The 22,093-nt window shown below is 56.7% G+C and overlaps 1 protein-coding gene across 9 annotated transcripts in view; it reads left to right on the forward strand.

Annotated features, from left to right (window-relative positions):
- LOC116231941 (protocadherin gamma-C5-like) overlaps positions 1-22,093 on the forward strand; it is a 63,198-nt gene that overhangs the window by 30,544 nt on the left and 10,561 nt on the right. For 5 of the 9 annotated variants that reach the window (XM_090150926.1, XM_090150927.1, XM_090150929.1 and 2 more), the window contains exon 2: positions 18,348-18,406. In XM_090150926.1, the coding sequence (XP_090007052.1) occupies positions 18,348-18,406 (59 nt within the window). Of the gene's footprint in view, positions 1-1,574; positions 4,958-7,860; positions 10,625-10,675; positions 13,466-17,875; positions 17,930-18,347; positions 18,407-22,093 lie in introns of those variants that run through there. The other 4 variants (XM_031597953.2, XM_031597952.2, XM_090150925.1 and 1 more) reach the window with 4 other exon arrangements.

Below are 22,093 nucleotides of genomic sequence, written 5' to 3' on the forward strand. Positions count from 1 at the left end.
GCCTGGGCCCCAAAACGCCCTTCAACTACTGCAGCAGCACGCTGCCCCTGCCCTATGCCTACGAGGTGTGCCTGGCCTCCGAGTTGAGCCAGAAGGACTTCACGTTTCTCAAACCTGCAGCAGCAGTCTCTGACCTTCTTTTGGCAGGGGAAGCCGGTGCAGGTGGTCACTCTGAAAAGGACCCTCCCGACCCTGACAGCTCATTACAGGTGAGCTGCTTCCCCATGTCCCTCTCTGCGGGTTTCTGCTGTTTCTCTCCTTCCTCACTCGAACTGTCTTACTCTGTATGTGAGTTTCAGTGAGCTGGGGTACTGGGGTTGGGGTACTGAGGTGGAGTGATGGCACAAGTGTCCTGGGGTCCAATTGGAATTCCTAATGTGTGAACTATCCTCTTCAGTGCCACATTTTACTGCTCCTTTTCTTCCAAATGGTGCTTTCAGGAGCTCTGAGGATGTCTCTGTCAATAGCCTGGTGTTCTGTCATGGTGAATTTGATGTAATGTCTATAGATCAGACAAAATGTGGGAGGTGGAAACGTTGCCTCTTCAGTGCCCTTCTTGAGTAGGGACATATCTTGGCTGTACTCAGCTGATTACTGTTGGCAACAGGCACTTTGAATTTAGCTCAATTGTACTAAACTTCTTATAAAATGTGATATGCATGTTAGATAAATTGCTCAGTAAGAGATTAGACTTGAGAGTATTAGGAAAGAGGCGGTGGCTGGAGGAAAAAAAAAGATTCAGGGCTTATTTCAGAGTTTATAAGTGAAGCGGCTTGAAGACTATTTCAAGATTTAGCTTCAAAACGGCTGTGGATTTTCTTCTTTTTGGATTATATGTAAGAAGGAAAGGTAATTGGAATTTGCTCGTGTAAGGGGTTGTGAAACAAGAGTTCTGCTTTCGGCGCTGTGAGCCTGCAGACTTGTCCAGGTAGGGGAGCTCCGGAGCACGGAGAAGCAAAACCATTCGGACTTCAGTGCGCGGTGCAGCTGCGCTGGGTAAAGAAGGATAGTTTCCTTGGGAACCATCATGAATTCTGCTTCAGAATTCAATTCTTTTAAAGTAATGATGACTAACACTGGATTTTATTGACTTGAGGCGCGTACTTTCGTCACGTTCTTGAGCTGGTGATAAGCACGTGCTGGCAGTGATACAACGACAATGATTCCTGACAATGACTTCTTAGGTAGGAAACTCTGAGCCGATCTATTTGATGTTGTTGACGCTGCTTACATTCCGTGCTCCTGGCTGCACCTCGGCGGTTAATAGGAGTGTGCGGGGTGAAAACGCGTACCCAGAGGCGATATTCCCGCCGGGTGTCGCATCTCTCACGTTGGTGAAGGCGATTTGCAGCCCCGCTCACGTTAAGCTACGGGATGGCAGACTATCAACTGCAGCTCTTCGGAGCGATCTATTCAGGATCCGTGCAATTTCCATCAATGAACGGGCGTGGGCGCTAATTTCAAGACCGATCGTTCGTTATCAGCTGTGGGAGGAGCTGCCGCAGCCGGATTTTCACGCTCCCGTTTCCCGTTTTTTTTTCGCCTTCTCATTCCAGTTTTGTGGATGACAGCGTTCCGACTCTGTAATAGTTATTCAACATGGATTCAAACATTTGTGCGCTCGAAGCGTCGGAAAAAATCTCTCTATGAGGAGGTTTGATGACAGCAGGCATGGAGCTCGGGAACCGGCTGCTCTCGGTGCCGGCAGCCAGGGGGCTCCACATGGGACAGGGAAGGGTTGTTCCGAGTGCCGGGGTGGGATGGGAGCTGTCTGACTTCGAAGGGACCGAGCAGCGAGCTGGGAGGCGACGAGGAGGGAGATTGTGCACAGCTGAGAATTCTACGGGTTGTCCCCCTGGGAAAGTGGTAGTGATGGGGAGAGGAGTCGGGGCGATGCTCCTGGGATTGTCACTTTGTCGGCGACGCTGCTTTGCTGGCACCCAGCGGTGCGCAGTCGGGACGCTGTGGGACAGTAGGAAAGAACCGGACTGTTCGAATGGCCGGGATCCGCGGTGTCCCGAGGGCTGTTCACTCTGTCTACACACACACACACATCTCGTCCCGCCCCCTCCACCGCCCTCTCTCGCTCTGCTGCCCGTCTCCAACGAGATACATTTTTTCTCGGGACACACTCCTCTGTTTTCCAGCCGCCCTTTTTGGCCTCTTCCTCTCCGTTAACTCGCACCGCTGGACTTTCCCCGTGCGTGGGGACGGGATGAGCGCTCACTGAGCCGGGCCTCCCGCGGGGGCGGGCGGGCAGCAGCTCTCGGAGCCCTGCGCTCCGTGCAGTTATTGGCCGGGACTCTATGTGCCGCTGTCGGCCAATGCTGGAGCGGGAGATCGGGCGGCCCGGCCCCGCTCGGAGCCGGGATGAGGCACTGAGAGGCTGAGAGCGAGCCGGCCAGTGAGTCAGAGCCGTGCCGCCGAGCGATGCCCGTCTCCCCGCCACAGGCCGCTTCCCGGAGCGCTGGGCAGCGGCATGAAGGGGCAAGCTGAGGATTTCTAGGGGAAGAGGCGGGGAGCGATGAAAGGCGTCGCTGCGAAGAGCCGCGCGGTGACGCCGGGGCAGGTACTGAGCCTCTGCCTCCTGCTCGCCGCTTCCTCCGGGGCTTCCGCCGCCATTCGCTATGCCATCCCCGAGGAGGCGCGGAGAGGATCGGCCGTGGGCAACGTGGCAGCCGATCTGGCGCTGGACCCGGCGCGGCTGTCGGGGCGGCGGCCGCGGGTTGTGTCCGGCGGTAGTAAGAAGTACTTCGCGGTGGATGCGGCGAGCGGTTCGCTGCTGGTGAGCGAGCGGATAGACCGCGAGGAGCTGTGCGGAGCGCTCTCCCCCTGCACCCTCAGCTTTGAGATCGTGCTGGAGAAACCTCTGGAACTGTACAGCGGCGCTGTGGAGATCCAGGACATCAATGACAACGACCCGGTTTTTCCCAGCAGCCAGGCGAGGCTGGAAATCAGCGAGTCGGTGGCGGCCGGGACGCGCTTCCCGCTAGAGAGCGCGCAAGATCCCGATGTGGGAATTAACTCTTTGCAGACCTATCAGCTCAGCGCCAACCCGCACTTCGTGCTGGACGTACAGACGAGGGTGGACGGAAGCAAGTACGCAGAACTGGTGCTAGAGAAGGAACTGGATAGGGAGGAGCAACGGGAGCTGCACTTGGTCTTGACGGCGCTGGATGGAGGCAGCCCGCCACGGTCGGCCCACGTGCAGATCCACATTGACGTGGTGGACTCCAATGACAACGCCCCAGTCTTCAACCAGTCCACCTATAAGGCGAGCGTGAGGGAGAACACACCCAGTGGCACCCTGGTCACCAAGGTCAGCGCCTATGACCTGGATGATGGGCCCAATGGTGACATCGTCTACTCTTTCAGCAGCCACACGCCAGCCAAGGTACGAGAGCTCTTCACTCTGGACTCGGATATTGGGGAGCTGAGGGTCAAAGGCCAGCTGGACTACGAGGAAACAAAGCTGTACGAGATTTACTTACAGGCTAAAGATAAGGGTGTCGTTCCTGGTGTTGCCAACTGCAAAGTGCTGGTGGAAGTCGTGGATGTGAATGATAATGCTCCAGAGGTGACGGTGACTTCGGTGTACAGCCCTGTGCCTGAGGATGCAGCCCCAGGGACAGTTGTAGCTCTTCTGAGTGTAACAGACTTGGACTCTCGAGACAACGGTCTGGTGAACTGTTTTATTCCCTCTGGGATCCCATTCACGCTTAGTTCCTCCCTCAAAAATTATTACACATTGAAAACTAAAGCAGCTCTGGACCGGGAAGAGGCATCAGAGTACAACATCACTGTCACAGCCAGGGACTCAGGTTCGCCGCCCTTGTCTGCAGTAAAACACATCCTGGTACAGGTGTCAGACGTCAACGACAATGCACCCAAGTCTTCACAGGACTCCTATGATGTGTACGTTCCAGAGAACAACGTGCCAGGCATTTCTATCCTTAACGTGAGCGCCACAGACCCAGACCTGGGGCGCAATGGCCAACTCTCCTATTCCCTCCTGCAAGGGGACACCACCGTGGGTCATCTCTTCTCCATCAACCGGGAGAGTGGTGCCCTCCATCTCCTGACCTCCTTGGACCATGAGGACCAGATGGAGTTCAGCATGATGGTGCAGGTCCACGATGGCGGCTCTCCGCCTCTTGCCACCAACCTGTCGGTCAATGTGTTTGTCACTGACCTCAATGACAATGCCCCCACTGTGCTGTACCCCCTTCCCAACTCCACATCCTCCTACACCGACGTGGTGGCACCAGGCACTCCTGTGGGCCACGTGGTCACCAAGGTGGTGGCGGTGGATGCGGATGCAGGATACAATGCCTGGATCTCCTATACCATGCTGCAGGCCACCGATCCCACTCTCTTCTCAGTTGGGTTGCACAGTGGGGAGATCATCACAGCCCGTCAGCTCCGGGAGGACGAGGCTCCCCAGCACACCTTGGTCATCCTGCTGAAGGACCACGGGGAGCCCGCGCTGTCAGCCAGTGCCACCGTTTCCATCTCTGTGACCGAGAGGGTCAAGGAAGCACTCACTGATCTCACCGATGTGAAACCCCCTCATGACTCCAGGAGGCATATGACTTTCTATCTCATCTTGGCTGTCATTTTGGTCTCGGCCGCTTTCTTCATCACCATAGTTTCAGTGGGCATCTTCAAGTGCTACAAGTGGAGGCAGTCAAAGGAGTTATTCAACAGCTCCAGGAGCACCCTGTACAGGACACCAGGGCCCTTTCACCATGTTGATGCCGTGCGGGGCGGTTTCACACCACCCAACTTCTACCATCAGGTCTATCTCACCACGGACTCCCGGCAGAGTGATCTCCTGTGTAAAAAACCCATCACTTCCAGCCCCCTGGGGAGCCGCCAGAACACCATGAGGAATGGTGAGCCAGGACTGTACCACCAGATGGTGGGCACTGCCAGCCGGCTCCCCACGCCCGCTGAGGTAACGTAGCCCTTCCTTGGCATGTTCCAATGTCAAGCTGATCCATGGCTCCTTTGTGCCATACGCCAATGGCAGCAGGTTGAGGTTGGGGGAAATATCCAGTTGCGCCATGTTGTTAAAAAACAATTGGTTCCTTCGAAGTCAAATGAGCCATCCTGTGCGCCAATGGTATTTGCACTGTGGTGAGCAGGGTCAGGTTAATCTGTTTACTCCCAGTAGTAAACCTGTGTCTTTTGGGTGCAATTTCGGGTACACCTTGCATGGCTTAGCCAATGGAGGCTGAGATCAGCTGGCAACCTCTTACAAATCTTCAGTAGGAACACTGCTGCTTGTGGAGTTTCCTTCCCTTTGCAAAATGAAAACCAAGTGCTTGCAGGTACAGGTTGGAGCTGTGATCCCTCTGCAATGTGTCCCATTATGGGACAGGCGAAGTGGGCTGGGAGCCACTGGCTGCTGGTGGGGCACCAGTGCATTGCATCCTACCGTAGCATACATAGCTGAGTGGTGATGCTGGTCCTGGCCCGTGGCTGTAGTGCAATCTCTTCTCTCCTTGTCTCATTTGGTGTTTGATTCCTGATAGCTCTGGTTTTATTCCCATTTGAGTTCTGTGAGGATGCTCGTCTCAGGTCAGTTTGGTGGAGTCACAGGCTGCCTTCAGGGTTCTTCTGAGCTGGGTGCTGGATGCTGAGCTCACCGCCCATGTCTTCTATTACCACCCCTATCACAAATCCTACAAGATTTGTAATATGCTGTCTCACGGTGCTGTCTAACATCCTGGCTGAATAAATTGCAGGCAGGAACATGTTTGCGCATGCCAGGCTGCTCCTGTGCTTCATCCCTGGTGGGAATTGTGCAGCATAATTTGCAAGCTTTCAATTACAGGAACACTGCAGTCCTCAGAGGTGAGGCTGGGTGGTGAATCCAGCAGAAAGGGGAATCTGATGGCTTTCCAAGATGCTTGGTGCCGGTATCGTGTCCCCTCTGAGAGGTGTGAATGGGATCGGCTGGTTGCTTGGGGCGGAAGGGAGTGTGATGCAGCGGAAGCTGTGCACAGGCACAGAGCTCTGTGTGCGGCTTTTCACTGCAGCTGAATCACAGGCAGAAGCAGAAATCTCCCAGAGCTATTTTATGTACTTTATTACCTTTTTTTTTTTTTTTTTTTTTTCTGTCTCGCGTCGCTTCTCATACTCAGCATTTCTCATCTGCAGCAGGCAGGAACGGCTGCAGCAGCTGCTGGAGCAAGTGTTTCTCTGCCTTTGTGCAGGTTTTGTTACAGCTGGAGACAGAAATGTCCCCTCAAAGAAGGCTGGCAAGAAGCCTTGGGGATGGGGGGTGTTGGGGGAGCAGTGAGTGGTTTGAGCCTGGGAATGGAAGGCAATGATAACAGGCAGGTGGTATACCCAAGCTCTACCTGTCCTCCCTTAGCCCCCCCCAGGGCTGTGTGAAACCAGCATTGGATTTTCAGTCTTTGTGGTGAAAGATAGAGCCCAGTCCTGCAGACTATGTCAAGCCCACAAAGGCTTTACATCTGCAGGGCAGCAGCCAGCCCCAGCCTGATGCAGGGGGGATGGTGCTGCCGATCGCTCCCCAGCCGAGTGCTGGCTGTCTGTGCAGGTCCTGTCTCGTGCCGTGCCGGGTCCCTGCCCCGCTGTGACCCCTCTGTGCCCCCATCCCAGACCCTGACAGATCCCCCATGCCAGATGCTTGCTGCTTGCTCCCACCACCTGGACATCTATGAGCAAATTCTCTCGTAAGGTTGGGGGCTTCATCGGACCCGTTTCTGTAGGAACAGGGCCCCGTGTGGCACTGTCCGTATCCCTGTGACGCTGCTGCGACACATCGCAGAGACCGGGTCACGGCGAGTAGCACCGTCGGAAGCCCCCAGGGCGCATTAAGACCCACCGGGCTACAGCCAGGGAATCCACCCGCCAGGCGTTTTCGTGACCTGGCCCTTTAAGAGCGCTTCCCCCCTCTCGGAGCGGGTAGTAGGCGGGACGTGGGCGGAGATCTGCACCAATCACGAGCCGGGACAGCGCAGTCTCGGATTGATTGGCAGCAGAGCGGTGCCGCCCGTAGCGCTGGAAATGGGCCGGGAGGGGCTGAGGAGGGGACCGCGGCCGATCCGATCCGAGCCTTCCTTGACGGCGGCGATTCCGGGCACTGTCTCCATCCTCTACCCCGTCCCTGAGGTCCCCGGGGTACCCGGACGGAGGGGACCGGCAGGGCCGAAGCTTCCCCCCTCCCGCCCCCCTCACCAGGGCCTGGGGGCACATAGGGAGGTCTATGTGCCCCGAGTGCACCCCCCAATAAGGCTGAGACTTCTGCAAAGCTGTGCCTGCTGCAAGGTGTGCATCTCCTAGGCATCCTTCCCTGTGTAATGCCCGATGCTGTGGTCTTGTTCTGACCTGTGGGCTCACAGCTGGCACAGCCTTGGGTGCTGCTGAGCTTCACCTGTGCCAGGTGGGGATGAGGTGCCCAGCCAGGTGGCCATGGCAAACAGTTGGCTGCTGGCTCTGGTGGCTCAGGAAGCCCTCCCCATGGCACCCACAGCGTTGGCAGCTCTTGGTGTGGGCCTTCCAGGCTGATGGTGGCACCAGTGGCAGCTCCACAGTGTCGGTCCTGAGGTGTGGGCATCAGATGGGCACAGCATTAACTAAGGGGGGAGATAGGATATGGGAGGGCAGCCCTGGCACCTTGGTCCTTAAACAAGCACTTTTTCATAAGGCATAAAAAGCCCTTTGGGCCCGTGCTCGTTAAAGCTGCCCTTTGTGTGTGGGCACGATGTGAAGCCACCATTGTGGGAGCGGGAGTGAACAGGGAGGGTTTGTACCTCGCCGGCTTCCAGGACGTGCAGTTTCCCAGAGAACGGGAAGCGAGCTGCGGGAGCAAGTGAGTCAGGCTGGGCCCGCGGGTGGTGGGCCCCCACTTCCCACAGCCCCCCAGGTCCCCCATTGGGTGCACGAGGACAGAGCTCTCGGCCAATTGGGTGCTGATCTGAAGCGGGGGATCTGCTCTCCCCCCACCCCCACCGCGCTGGGGCTGTGATTCAGCTCCCCTCCCCCAGCCCACCCCCTCCGCTCGGATGCTGGCAGCCGAGCTGCAGCCTCCTACAGCCCCGGAGCTGCTTCCCGAGCTGGGGAACAGAGAGCCGGGGATTTTTAGCGGCTCCGCAAGGCCGGCTGTGTCCCGGGTCCGGTCCTGGGCCAGATGCGTGCGGACATGGAGAGCGTCAGCCTCCAGCGACCCGCCTGGAAATGGCAAGTACTGAGTTTGTTTTCGCTCTGCGGCTGGGGCTGGGTCTCTGGGCAGATCCGCTACTCGGTGCTCGAGGAGTCGGAGGTGGGGACCGCGGTGGGGAACGTGGCCCAGGACCTGGGCTTGAAGGTGGAGCAGCTGGCGGGCCGCAGGCTGCGCCTGGGCTCGGAGGAGAGCCGGCAGCACTTCGCCGTGCGCCTGGACAGCGGTGTCCTGGTGGTGAGCGAGCGGCTGGACCGGGAGCGCCTGTGCGGAGCCGCCTCCAGCTGCGTGCTGTCAGTGCAGGTGGTGGCAGAGAACCCCCTGCAGCTCTTCCGCCTCGAAGTGGAAATCCTGGATCTGAACGACAACTCCCCCAGCTTCCCCACAGCCCGCCGCAGCCTGCGCATCGCAGAGTCCGCCGCTGTAGCCACGCGCTTCCCCTTGGAGAGCGCGCAGGACCCCGATGTGGGCACCAATGCCGTGGGTTCCTACCGGCTGAACCCCAACTCCCACTTCTCTCTGGACGTCAAGCAGCTGCAGGATGGCAAACTCTTCCCGGAGCTGGTGCTGGAGCGCGCCTTGGACCGGGAAGAGCAGCCAGAACTGCAGCTGGTGCTGACAGCCGTGGATGGGGGCAGCCCGGCCCGCTCGGGCACAGCACAGATAACGGTGCAGGTGCTGGACATCAATGACAATGCACCCGCCTTTGACCGTGCCGCTTACAAGGTGCAAATCCCAGAAAACACACCTGTGGGAGCTCTGCTCCTCCAGCTCAACGCGTCAGATCCCGATGAGGGCCCCAATGGGGAAACGCAGTACTCTTTTGGGGTGCACACCTCCGAGGCTGTCCGGCGGCTCTTTGCTCTGGACCCCCACAGCGGTGAGGTGCGGGTGAGCGGGGAGCTGGACTTTGAGGAATCGCCTTTCTATGAGATCCACGTGCGGGCCCGTGATAGGGGTGTGCCCGAGATGGAGGGGCACAGCGTGCTGCAGGTGGAGGTGGAGGATGCCAATGACAACCCGCCAGAGGTTCTGCTCACCTCCCTGCTGAATCCAGTGCCTGAAGACACCCCACCAGAGACTGTCGTGGGACTCTTCAACGTGAGGGACCGAGATTCGGGGGCCAATGGGGATGTGAGCTTGGAAATCTCCCCCAGTGTGCCGTTCGCTGTCAAGTCCTTGCAGAACCACTTCTCACTGGTCACCCGGCAGAGTCTGGATAGGGAGACCACCTCGCAGTACGTGGTGCAGCTGATCGCCCAGGATGGCGGGTCCCCTGCTCTCACCACGAGTCTCACGCTGCTCCTCAATGTATCCGATGTGAATGACAACCCACCACGCTTCCTGCAGCCCTCCTATGATGCTTTCCTCCCAGAGAACAGCCCGCCGGGCTCCTTGCTCTGCACCGTCTCAGCTTCAGACCCCGATGATGGAGACAATTCCCTTCTTGTTTATTCCGTAGAGGGCCACGTGCAGGGTGCTCCTGCTTCTTCCTACGTCCACATCAACCCCAACAATGGCAACCTGTATGCTCAGCGCACCTTTGACTTTGAGCTGCTGCAGGTTCTACCGATCTCAGTGGCTGTGCGGGATTCGGGGTCTCCCCCGCTCCATGCCAATGTCACTGTCTACATTTTTGTGCTGGACCAGAACGACCACTCCCCTACCATCCTGCACCCTGCTGGTAATGGTGATGTCCTCACACCGGAGAGGGTCCCGCTGTCTGCTCCACCGGGCTACCTGGTGACCAAGGTGACAGCAGTGGATGCAGATGCTGGGTACAATGCCTGGCTGTCATACCGCCTGCTGCCCGAGTCCACCGAGCCCTCCTTGTTCCATGTGTCACAGTACACCGGGGAGGTGAGGACGGCCCGTGTCCTGCGGGACACCGATGTGGCAGTGCAGCAGCTCCTCATTCTGGTGGCAGACAACGGTGACCCACCACTCTCCACCACCGTCACCATCAGCGTGGCCCTGGAGGAGGAGACCTTGGAGGAGAGCTACAAGCCCCGGGATTTCCTGGCTGGTACCAACGAGAAGCCGGACCTGACTCTCTACCTGATCATTGCACTGGCAGCTGTCAGCACGGTGGCACTTGCTACCGTCACCCTCCTTGCTGCCTGGTGCCTGCGGCGCCGAGGCCGTGCTACCGCTTCTCCCCGCTGCTGCTGGGCTGCCGAATCGCCGTCCCGGGACTTCTTCAATCACTCCAGCCCCAAGCTGCAGCTCTGCTCCGACGGCACCCTTAAGTACATGGAGGTCACCCTGCGGCCCACCGACGCCCAGTCCCAGTGTTACAGCACCTGCTTCTCTCCCGACTCCGACCACAGCGACTTCACCTTCCTGCGTCCCTGCCCGCCCCCCGGCACCCTCCCGAGGGAACGCGGGGCTTTCCTCTCCGCCGCCGGTACCCTGCGGGACGCCGGCCAGGTGAGCGCCGAGGGAAGGCGGGGCCGGGCTGGGGCCGCACGGTGCCGACCCCCGGCTCCTCCCCCGCGGGGCGCTGAGGGGCGGGTCAGCCGCCTTTGTCCTCCCGGCCCGACGTGGGGAGTTTGGGGTGGGGGGTTGGGGGAGGGGGCTGCGCGGACCCACCGTCGCTCGGGGCAGCGCGGCAGGTTCGCGCCGCGCCGCAACCATTGAGCGCCGCGATTGGTGCCGGTGTTGCTGTCCTGAGAAGGAGAACGGCGATTGGATGAGCCGCGCGGCACACGGAGCCAATGGAGGGGCGGCTGCGCCGCGCCCCCCCCGTCGAGCCGCGGCCGCCCCAAACAATGAATGGGAGCGGTGAGCGCTGAGCGCGGCCCCGCAGCGCGGGCGGCCTCCTCCGAGGGCATCGCTCCCCGGGCGCCGGCAAGGATGCTGAGGGCAGGAAAGGCGGGCTGGTCCCTGGGGCTGCCGCGTGTCTTCTCCTTCTGCTTGTTCCTGCATAGCTCCTCTGCCCAGATTCGCTACAGCATCCCGGAGGAGCTCACTCGGGGCGCCTTCGTGGGCAATATTGCGAAGGACCTGGGCACCGATGTGGGGAAACTGGCGGCGGCCAATCTGCAGGTACTGTCCGATTCGGATTCCCAGTACTTCTCCGTCAATGTGAACACCGGGGTGATAATGGTGAGCGAGCGGATTGACCGGGAGCAGCTCTGCGGGCAGAATCCCCGCTGCTTCCTCCACCTGAAACTTGCCATCGAGAACCCAGTGGAGTTTTACCGCATCGAGGTGGAGATCCTGGATATCAATGATAACTCCCCGGAGTTCCCCAGTGACGAGGTGTCCTTGCGCATCTATGAGCTGGCATCCTTGGGTGCCCGCTTCCCCATCCAGCCTGCCCAGGACCCCGATGTGGGCACCAACACCCTTCAGACCTATCACCTGAGTGCCAACGAGAACTTCAACCTCAATGTGAAGGCACGCACGGATGGTGGGAAGTTCCCTGAGTTGGTGCTGGAGAGGGCCTTGGACCGAGAACACAGAGCCTTCCACCACCTCGTCCTGACTGCTGAGGATGGGGGCTCTCCCCCCAAGTCCAGCAAGACACACATCACTATTCAGGTTCTTGATGCCAATGACAACCACCCAGTCTTTGACAGACCATCTTATGGAGCTCGGTTGGTGGAGAACTCGCCACTTGGCACCCTTGTAGTGAAGCTAAATGCCACCGATGTGGATGAAGGGCCCAATGGGGACATCCGTTACTCTCTCAGCAGCCACAACTCGGATGCCTTACGCCAGATCTTTGCCATCGATGAGCAAACTGGAGAGATCCGTGTGCAGGGCAACTTGGACTTCGAGGAGGCGACGGTGTACGAGATTGAAGTGGAGGCCAAGGACATGGGGTCACCCACGATGGAGGAGCACTGCAGTGTGGTGGTGGAGGTCACTGATGTGAATGACAATGCTCCCGAGGTCATTCTGACCTCCTTCTCCAGCTCCCTGAGTGAGGATGCGCTGCCAGGCACGGTGGTGGCCGTCATACACGTCAAGGACAGGGATTCAGGGGACCAGGGCAAGGTCCAATGTCACGTGTCTCCAGACCTTCCCTTCCAGCTGCGCAAAGACTACGAGCACCAGTACTCGCTGCTCACCAGAACCCGCTTGGACCGGGAGCACGTTGCCTACTACAATGTCACCATCTCAGCCTCAGATCTGGGCAGCCCTCCTCTCTCCCGCCACACCATCCTGCCCATCACCCTGGTGGATGTCAATGACAACGCACCCCAGTTTGAGCAAGCATCCTATGAGGTGCTGGTGGCAGAAAACAACCCGGTGGGCAGCGTGCTGGTTACTGTCTCTGCTGTCGACCCAGACTCGGAGCAGAACTCCCGCCTCTCCTACTCCATCCTGCAAGCTGGTGGGACAGAGCCAGGCCTGGATCCGGCTCGCTACCTCTCCATACACCCTACAAGTGGCCAGATCTCCGCCAAACTCCCCTTTGACTATGAGCAAACCACCTATCTCCAGTTCCATGTAGAGGTCTCTGACGGTGGCTCTCCAGCCCTGAGGAACAGGACGCTGGTTCACGTGTTTATTGCAGACCAAAACGACAATGCCCCGCGGGTGCATTTTCCCAGGGCTGGGGAGGATTCCGCCACCCAGTTACGCATCTCCCCCTCCACCGCCCCTCTTGCTCTCATCACCAAGGTGGTGGCCATAGACGCGGACTCGGGGCGCAACGCCTGGCTCTCCTACCACCTCATGGAAGCCACTGAGCCAGGACTTTTCAGCGTGGCCCTACGCTCTGGGGAGATCCGCACCACCCGGGCCCTGCAGGAGACGGATGCTTCTGCACATGAACTGGTGGTGGTGGTGCGGGATGCCGGGGAGCCACCGCTTTCCACAGCCGTCACGCTGGTCGTGTTGGTGGAGGACAGGGGCCCTGAGGCCCTGCTAGGCTCCGAGGCTCAGGCTGCAGATGGTGGGGGCTTGCCCACCATCACCATTTATCTGATTGCTTCACTGGTGCTCATCTCCAGCGTCTCGCTGGTGGGACTGGCAGTGCTGGGTGTGCGGTGCTTACGGCGGGGCTCTGCGCCTGCTGTCCAGGGCTGCAGTGTGAAGAGCGTGGACACGCTTCAGCCCCCGCCCAGCCACATCTTTGGGCATTTGCACTATGAGCCCAAGCAAGGGGACACGGTGATGGGCGTCCAGGTGACGGCCACGGCTCCCCCAGCCCCGCGCTACCGCTCCTGCTTTTCACCCGTCTCTGACATCAGCGAATTCATGTTTGTGAAACCCTCCGTGGGCACAGCCGGTGCGAAACCGTCGGCGCCCAGCGAGGTGAGCTCGGGAGCGGGCGGTCCCGGTCCCCGGCCGCCTTCGGGGAGGGGGTGCCGGTCGGAGCCCGCCCGCCGCCGGGAGTCCCCAGTTCCCGGTGTCGGGGATCCCCGGCGCCCGCCCGGCGCTGCGGGGGCGGAGTGGCGGCTGCGGGAGGAGGGGGGGCTGCGCCGTGCGTATTTTGAGGAAGGCGGTGGAGGAGGGAGAGAGGAGGGAGGAGGAGGAGGAGGAGGAGGAGGAGGAGGAGGAGGGGGCTGTTGAGAGACGTAGAATTGTCACTCGGTCCATCCCCTCCGCTCGCCGACTTTGTGCGCTTTCGGTGTGCCGGGGAGCCGCTCGGCCGGGCTGCCCCTCCGTCCCTTCCCTCCGTCCCTTCCTTCCTTCTTTCTTCCCTCCCAGTCCCGTTCCCGTTCCCGTGGCTCTGGCGGCAGCTTCGTCCCGGCGCGGCGCGCTCGGATCGGGGCGCGGGGCTCTCCGTTTCGGCGGCGGCGGCTCCGGGGCGGGCGGCGGGGGGAGCGTGCTGGGAGCCGCTTCCTCTCCGCTCACACAGCCGGCTCGGCATGCCGAGGGGCCGGGCTTCACCGTGGCAGCTCCCGCTGCTACTCGCAGCCTTCTCCAGCCTGCAGCCGCCCGGCAGCGCCCAGCTCCGTTACTCCGTACCCGAGGACCGGGAGCCGGGCACTCCGGTGGGCGACGTGGCCAAGGATTTGGGGGTAGAGGTGCGGAGCCTGGCAGCCCGCAACCTGCGCCTGGTGAGCGAGTCTGAGCAGCAGCACTTCCAGGTGGACCTGGCAGCAGGTGTGCTGCTCCTCGACAGGAGGCTGGACCGTGAGGCATTGTGCGGGCAGAGCCCCGCCTGCTCTCTGCACCTCCAGCTCGTCATGGAGAACCCCCTCCAACTCCACCGTGTCGAGGTGGACGTCCTCGACGTGAACGACAACGCGCCGCAGTTTCCCAAGCCGGAGGTGGTCTTGGAGATCACAGAGGTGGCCAACCCCGGGACTCGGCTGCCGTTGGAGGTGGCAGAAGACCCAGATATGGGCTCCAACTCCATCTCTACCTATGAGCTCAGCCCCAGTGAGCATTTTGGTCTGAGTATCAACGTAAGAGGAGATGGGGTCAAAATGCCTGAGATCGTTCTCAAAAAAGCGCTGGATAGAGAAAAACTGGCTGTTCATCACCTAACCCTAACAGCACTGGACGGAGGGAATCCAGTGAAATCTGGCACTGCCAAGGTCACCATCCATGTCCTGGATGCAAACGACAACCCTCCTGTTTGTGATCCACCTGTATCCAAGGTGCATCTGGAGGAGAACGTGCCAGTGGGCACTCTGGTCACCAAGCTGAATGTCACCGACCTGGATGAAGGCCCCAATGGGGACGTGGAATATTCTTTCAAAACTAGCAATAATGCACCTGGTAAATTCACCAAGCTGTTTGGTTTAGATTCCCGGACAGGGGAGATCAGAACCAAAGCCCCTTTGGATTATGAGGAATCCAGTGCTTATGAAATTGCAGTTCGAGCCCGGGACAAAGGATCCCCAGCCATGGAAGGACACTGTCATCTGCGGGTGGAATTAATTGATATCAATGATAACAGCCCTGAGATTGTGCTGACTTCTCTCTCCAGCCCTGTGCTGGAGGATGCAACCCCAGGAACAGTGATTGCCCTCATTGGTGTAAAGGACAGCGATTCTGGGGACAACGGGCATGTCCGTCTGCAGATAGCCAAAGAGCTCCCATTTAAGCTGGTGTCATCTTTCAAAGAGCACTTCTCACTGGTCACCAATGGTCCCCTTGATCGGGAGAAGGCCAGTGGGTACAACATCACTGTGAGGGCTACTGATTCAGGATCACCACCAAGGGCCACACAAAAAACTTTCTATCTCCAAATCGCTGACGTGAATGATAACGCACCGAACTTCTCCACCCCTTTTGATACAGCTCATGTGCTGGAAAACTCTCTCCCTGGAACGTCTGTCTTTTCAGTGTCAGCATCTGATCCTGATGAAGGTAGTAACGCCAAGCTGACTTACTCCATCCTGGATAATGGGATGCAGGACATACCCATCTCAACCTACTTCCGCATAGACCCAGACAACGGCACCATCTACACTGTGAGGGCTCTGGACTATGAGCAGGACAAGGTGTTCCAGGTGCCTGTGGAGGTGAAGGACTCTGGCTCTCCTGCCCTGAGCAGCACTGCAGTTGTCCACGTCTTTGTCATGGATCAGAACGACAATGCCCCCACCATTGTCTACCCGTCCGTCCCTACAGGTTCTGCCTTCCACCAAACCATCCCACCCTTGGTAGAACCTGGCTATCTAGTCACCAAAATCGTGGCTGTGGATGCCGATAGCGGCCATAATGCCTGGCTGTCCTATCAGCTGGAGGATACGGCCGAGGCTCTGCCGTTCCAGGTGGAACATCGCACCGGGGAGGTGCGTGTTGCAGCGGCTCTGGGCGAGTCGCCGTCTCCCCACCGCCTGGTGGTCCTGGTGCAGGACAATGGGACACCGTCCCTCTCGGCCTCGGTGGTGATTGTCATTTCTCCAGAGGAAGACGGTGTGCAGGACTTTTCCAAGTCCTCCGACTTGCCTCAATCATCTCCCAAGGACAACAACTTAACGCTGTACCTCATCATCTCTTTGGTGTCCATTTCCCTCGTGTCGTGTGTGGTGTTCGCCGTGGCGGTTGCGCGCTGTCTCAGAATGGGCTCTGCTGGCTGGGCTCTCGTGGGCTGCTGCCGGGGGTCTGCCCGCAAGCCTACCTCCCATTTCCATGGGCAGCTGAGGCCAGATGGCTTCATCAAATACTTGGATGTGGGCAGAGCAGGGCTGGGCTCCCAGGCTCAGAATTACACCTCCTGTTTCTCCCCAATGTCTGAGCAGAGTGATTTCCTCTTTGTAAAACCCTTCAGCCACTCTAGCACTGCGGAGACCGTGGCTACCTACGAGCAGGTGACCAGCACTTTAGCGAGTCCCTGCGATGGGGTAAGAGATGGGGGTACTCACTGCTGCTGCATGAGGTGGCTGTGGGGGATGTTTGTGATGGTCTCCCCCAGGAAGTGGCAGGGAAGGGGGTTGGCTGTGCTGGGTGGAGGTGGGGAATAGGATGGCCATCAGCATACAACAAAAGCCTGCGTATTTGTGGAGCTGTGAGCTTCTTCTTGGCCCCGTTCGGACTTTCTGAAGTGATTCTTGCAGAGGGAGCATGGGGTTTGGGGTGTTAAGCTTCTTGTCTCTGTTCTACCCCTTTATGCTGTATGGAAAGAGAGTCATGAGGAGAAGACCTCAAAGCCAGGTCACCTGGGTGCTCCTTTTGCTCTGTTTTAGGAATGTGTTGGGATTTTTTTCACTCTTTGGCTCTCAGATTTTATTAATTCCTGATTGTGCCATGGCAAAGGACTGCTGTCTAGCTTGATAGTTTTGAGCAAGAGGCTGAATTCTCTGTTCAGCGCTGAAAGTAGTGCATTTCTGCAAAGATCTTGGTAACCTTACGTGCCCTTGGGCTCACAGAGACCTGAGTGGTGGCGTGCTGTGAAAACTTCAGCCACTTGCCTTGGGCTATCCAAACCCAGATGGAAGTGGCTGCATTTAACTGCAGCTTTTTTAACTTCAGGATATAAAAAGTAAAGTCACTTTGTGTCATAAATGCCTGCCCTAAATTTGAAAGTGGTAATTGCAATAGGGATTGGAAAAAATAGATTGGGATGGGCTTATTTGATGAGCAGTCGTGTGCCAGTGTGTGTGCAAAGCTACGTGGATCTGCAATCTGGAGGGTGAGTGTGCAAGTGGTGTGATTTGTATGCAGCAGGGGTGGAGTGGAGCTCTTATTCTAAGGGGACTCAGTAATTTATTCTAATGTATTCCTTCATGAGAATCATCAAAGCTGTGGCGAAATTAGTCAAATCACATCTGCTAAATAAAAATCTAGGTCAGCTGTACCCGTTTCCCTTCGCCTTAGTAATTGCAAGTACAAGCAGAATAATCCTATAAAGCTGGTGTTCTGTAGTGCAGACCAGGAGCTGCTCCTTCCTGAGGTAACCAGGAGAAACGCTGTCCTTCCCAGGTGGTGTGTCGTCATTCCAGAGTTAATTAAGAGCTTATGATAGTCGGAAGTGTACATCTTGCAGACAGCTCAGCTATGTATGCTGTGCACAAAGGCGTGATGCACACAGCCTGCTCTGCATCCATCCTTGGCTACAGAATGCCCATTGTCTGATGGGGAAATGACAGGGGCAGAAAGCAACACGAGGTTTGCTAAGCGTGCTGCTGGCTCTGAAGTTTGCTGTGCTTCCTGAACAAAGAATGCTTTTCTTTCTTTCCTCTCTGCCGTCGGATGTTCATTCTTTCCTCTGCAAACAGAAAAATATTGTAATGCACTGTGACCACAGCGTCTAGGAAAGTCATTCAAATACAAAATGTGATGCACAGGCTCAGGCAGGCCTTGCTAAGGACAGGACAGGTTAGGAAAGTCTGTCACCACCTTACTTCCCATTGAAAGCATCTTTCTCGGTATCAATTAACAGTGCCACCTCCACCCCCCCATCCCCGAGCTCATTGCTTTAGTGCCATCTCTCCTGCTGGAGCAATGCCCTTATCAGTTTATTTCATGCTTCATTTCTTTCACAGCCTGGTTTCCTGAGCTGCTTTGGAAGATTATTCACTCAATGGTTTTTGTCACGCTTTTTGGTATTCATGCTGGTCCAGAAATACTCAGAAGACAAGGAAGGAGTGGGGGTGGGGGAGCTTCTTTTTTCTATTGTTCTAATAGATCTGCTTCACTTGGAAAGAATACACCGATATCCCAGGCTGAAATAATCCAGGATTGGTTTGCAGGTGAGAATGGAGGTATTAAAACTCTCTTCTATTTTCCTCTGCAGCAAGCTCAGCCTAACCCGGACTGGCGCTTTTCTCAGACCCAGAGACCTGGAACAAGTGGGTGAGTGCTCCTTTCTCTGTTATGTATCTGGTGAAGGCTTTGTTCCTTTACATATTGTGTGGGAAGTCCTGGTGGTGGAAGCTTTGTGGATGAAGTTTCCCTGTTCCGGGTAGAATTGCCACAGAGCCAGAACCAGGGGTGTTTCTGTGCCAGCTCTGTGTGATGATGGTGTGAGAGCTCTTTGCAAATAGCTTTGGTGTCTGTGGCTCAGGTAGGACAGTTAGTAACTGAAGGGGGTGATGGAGCTGTGAAAGGGTTAAAGGATTGGAGAATATGCTTCACATGGCATTGTTATCTAAAGCAGATTCTGAGCATTTGGTTGAGATTTATGCAGGTTCAGAGCGCAATATTGTGGTTCTTCCCCCTGCTTGGATGCCGTTGGGGACTGCTGTGAGTCCCTTTATCTGCTTTGCCATGAGCACCCCATGGCAGCCAGAGATTGTGTGGGTGGTAGCTGTCCCCAAAGGCCCCGTTGGAGGAGTGTGTCCCAGCCCATCCAATAGGTCTCAGCAGTAGCAGGTCCCTCGCTGAGTGCTGTGTCGTGTGCTTTCTGTTCTGGAGTTGGGCTGGGGCTGAGATCTCTGGACCCAGCTCCAATTCTGGGGAGGTTGGAGCTCGTCCTGCTTTCCTTAGGAAGTGATATGTTGCTTTGTTTGGGTGAGAGGCCGTCCCACTGGCACTGGGCAATTGGGCAGAGGGGGACTAAGAGAAATAGAATTAGATCTCAGGAGTCAGGAGACTTACAGAAAGGGCCCCTGAGGTCAGGTGTAGCTTTCAAAACCGTGGCTGAGATTTCACCCATTTGTGCATAATGTCAAAAAAAGGAGAAGCATTTGCTTTTCATCTTCCACGAGTACCATCAGGGTGAGAAAAGACTTGAACAGGGAGCCCACCTCCCCAGCCACAGGTCATTGAGGATGAGGCTGCCTCCTGGGTGATCCCTGCAGGAACAGCTTGCAGCACCTGCTGGAGGGCATTTGAATGCTGTGCTCACTTGGCTGGGTCCTGCAGAGAGAAGAATCACTGTGTCCCCATGCTTTGTGGTTACTTGGTGGCCTCTTGGCCACCAGGTCCTGGGTTTGGGGATCAGAGCTTGTGTTCTGGGATCAGCACTTGGCACCCACAGCACTGACTGTGTCTGAGTCTTTTTGGATCATTCAGCTTCATGGAAGGGAAACTAAGAGACTGCTAATGGATGTAAGGAGCGTCGCAGTAATTAGAGTTTTTTATTAGGTTCTCCTAGCTGACAAAGGTGAAATAGACTGATGGTTTGATGTAAAGCTGAAAGTATTGCTGCCAGGAGCCAGGCATGGGCTTTAAATAAAGCTGTTGCTGGGAGAGTGTTCTCAGAGCTCCGTTCAATCCCCACCACTGAGAACTTTTTTAATCAGGAAAAATCTTTCCAATCATTCACGCTCTGCTTCGAATGACAATTAACTGCAACACCCTGATAATGCAGAAGTGCCCGAGAGCCCCTGTGATGGTTCTGCTGTGAGAAGCGAGGAAAAGAGCCCTGTCAGAGCAGCCCTATTGTTCCCTTTTCCAGCACAGTGCTGGAACTCAAGGCACAGCACCAGCACAGTACAGACCTATATGGCAGGGACCTTCCTTAGGTCATGGGACAGTGATCTTAACCCAAAACCATGGTGTGGGCTCTTCACATGCTTCCCTTGTGCTGTTCTCTCTGCTTGCTGAGTGCCCTCCCCTTCTGCTATGCTGGAGCTGCCCAAGCCCTGCCCTGTGGCTGTCCCTGCTGTCAGCCCATGTACATCTGTGTCACCTGCTGCTGACACGTGTCCTTCTCTGACATGGGCTCTGCTCAGGGCTCAGCGTGCACAGGCATCTCCCAGCAGGAAGAAAAGGGATGTGCTCTTAACTGTATTTGCCCAATCTAAATGAAATAGCAGTGAAAGCAAGACAGCTTAGGCTGAGGTTTGAATGGGTGTCAGTGGGAGCCCAGCACTGACCCTAAGCTGGAACATAGGCTACAATCCTATACTGTGATTTCTGCTGTGTTGTGTTCCTGTGAGTTAGGACAGGGAACTATCCCATCTAACAGGAGGCTGGGGAGACCTGGCCACCAAAACAAACCACGCTGCCTCTGAGCAGCTGCCAGCAGCCAGGGCTCAGGGTGAGCTCAGCAAAGCAGGGCCATCTCCGATCCACACATCTCTGCATTCAGAGTGCATCCATATGGGACAAGGAAGCAAACGTGCTCCTTTGTGATCTGAAACACAAGAGAGCTCTGGTTGCACATGCTCAGAAAGCAGAGTTCAGACAGCATACTTTAGAGATGGGGGGTTAGGGCTGTAGCTGGGCAGAGCAGTTCTCAATCTTGTTTGGGAGAAAAAGGAGGATAAATGGATCTATTTAATAATCTTTGCATTTTGTTTTCTAAAAACAACAACAACAAACCACTCATGCTGTCTCTGGGCAAATATAAGTGAAGACAGAATAATACCGAGCAGCAAATGCAATTCCCAAACAAATCAGATCAGCAGCTGCGGGGGGATTACAATGATGAGCAATCTGAATGGTGTGGCCATGGCAGCACGGCAGGGCAAGCATCTCCTTGGTGGGATCTGCTGCAGCAGTGTATTCAGCAAAGCACTGGGTAAGGATTTCCCACCTAGAAAGCACTGGGGGGAAAAATAAAAGGAGGGGAAAGCCCTGGGGCTGCTCATAGATGGGAAGGAGGTGGAGGAGATGTCCCAGCTGAGAAGAGCTTGTGAATGCTTCCATCATGGTAATCCTTCCATCATGGGAGGATGGGGATAGCCCAGGTGGGCTAAGCCAGGAAGGTGGGGGGGGGTTACAGAGGTTGCAGGCAGCACTAGGACCCCCAGCTGACTGCAGGATGGGGAGGAGCGAATTCTGAAAAGATAGAGAGCTCTGATCCTGAATTTCCCTGTGCCACTTGTTTCCAGTGCTGGATGTAGTCTGTGGAGATGTTTGCTTCACTCACCCATTAAACAGCATCACAGCTGCCTCATCTGACCCCCAGCCATGCAGGGAGGGAGGAACAAGCAGGGCATGTTGGCTGTGGAGATGCTGCAGCAGCAGCACCAATGGGAGAGCTGTGAGGGACAGGAGGGTTTCTTCGTTCTTGGTTTCTTTTTTTTCCCAAGAATTGAGCTTTCAGGACTAAAGGCAGCCTGCCTGGGCTGGGTGATTGAAAAGAACTTCCTGAGAATATTCCTTAGAGCTCTCAAGGAGCTTTGGGTCTCCGATGCTTGCAGAGACCGTGGGTGCTGCTGAGGGCTGCCTGCAGTCAGGAGCTCCTGATAGGTGGTTGGGATGGGGGTTCCTACAGCCCATGGAGCTGCTCCGAGCTGCTGAGCTCTGCTAGTGCCACGTCCTGGGCTGCACTCTGTGGAGTATTGGAGGTTGTCAGTGTGAAGTTTGCACCTCCAGCGTAGGTGTGTGTTTTGTGTGTTAAACATCTTGCAGGCAGCCAAACGAACCCAGAAGGGGCTGGGCGATTACGTTTGCAAGGCAGGTCTTGGTGCAGGATGGACTGCAGACCATGCAAAGGCTTGCAGCTTTAGGTAGGACTGTGATTCCCTATTGAACGTGACAGTGAAAATGTTGCTTTGGAGCACTATGAGGCTGCTTGGAGCTGTGCTCTGAGCAGGTGCTGCTGTCCCTGATGCTGCTGAGGTGGGGATAGGAGGAAGAGACCCCTGG

The sequence above is a fragment of the Phasianus colchicus genome, chromosome 15 (genome assembly GCF_987193195.1).
Source record: "Phasianus colchicus chromosome 15, bPhaCol1.hap1.1, whole genome shotgun sequence".
NCBI classification, from domain to species: Eukaryota; Metazoa; Chordata; class Aves; order Galliformes; family Phasianidae; genus Phasianus; species Phasianus colchicus.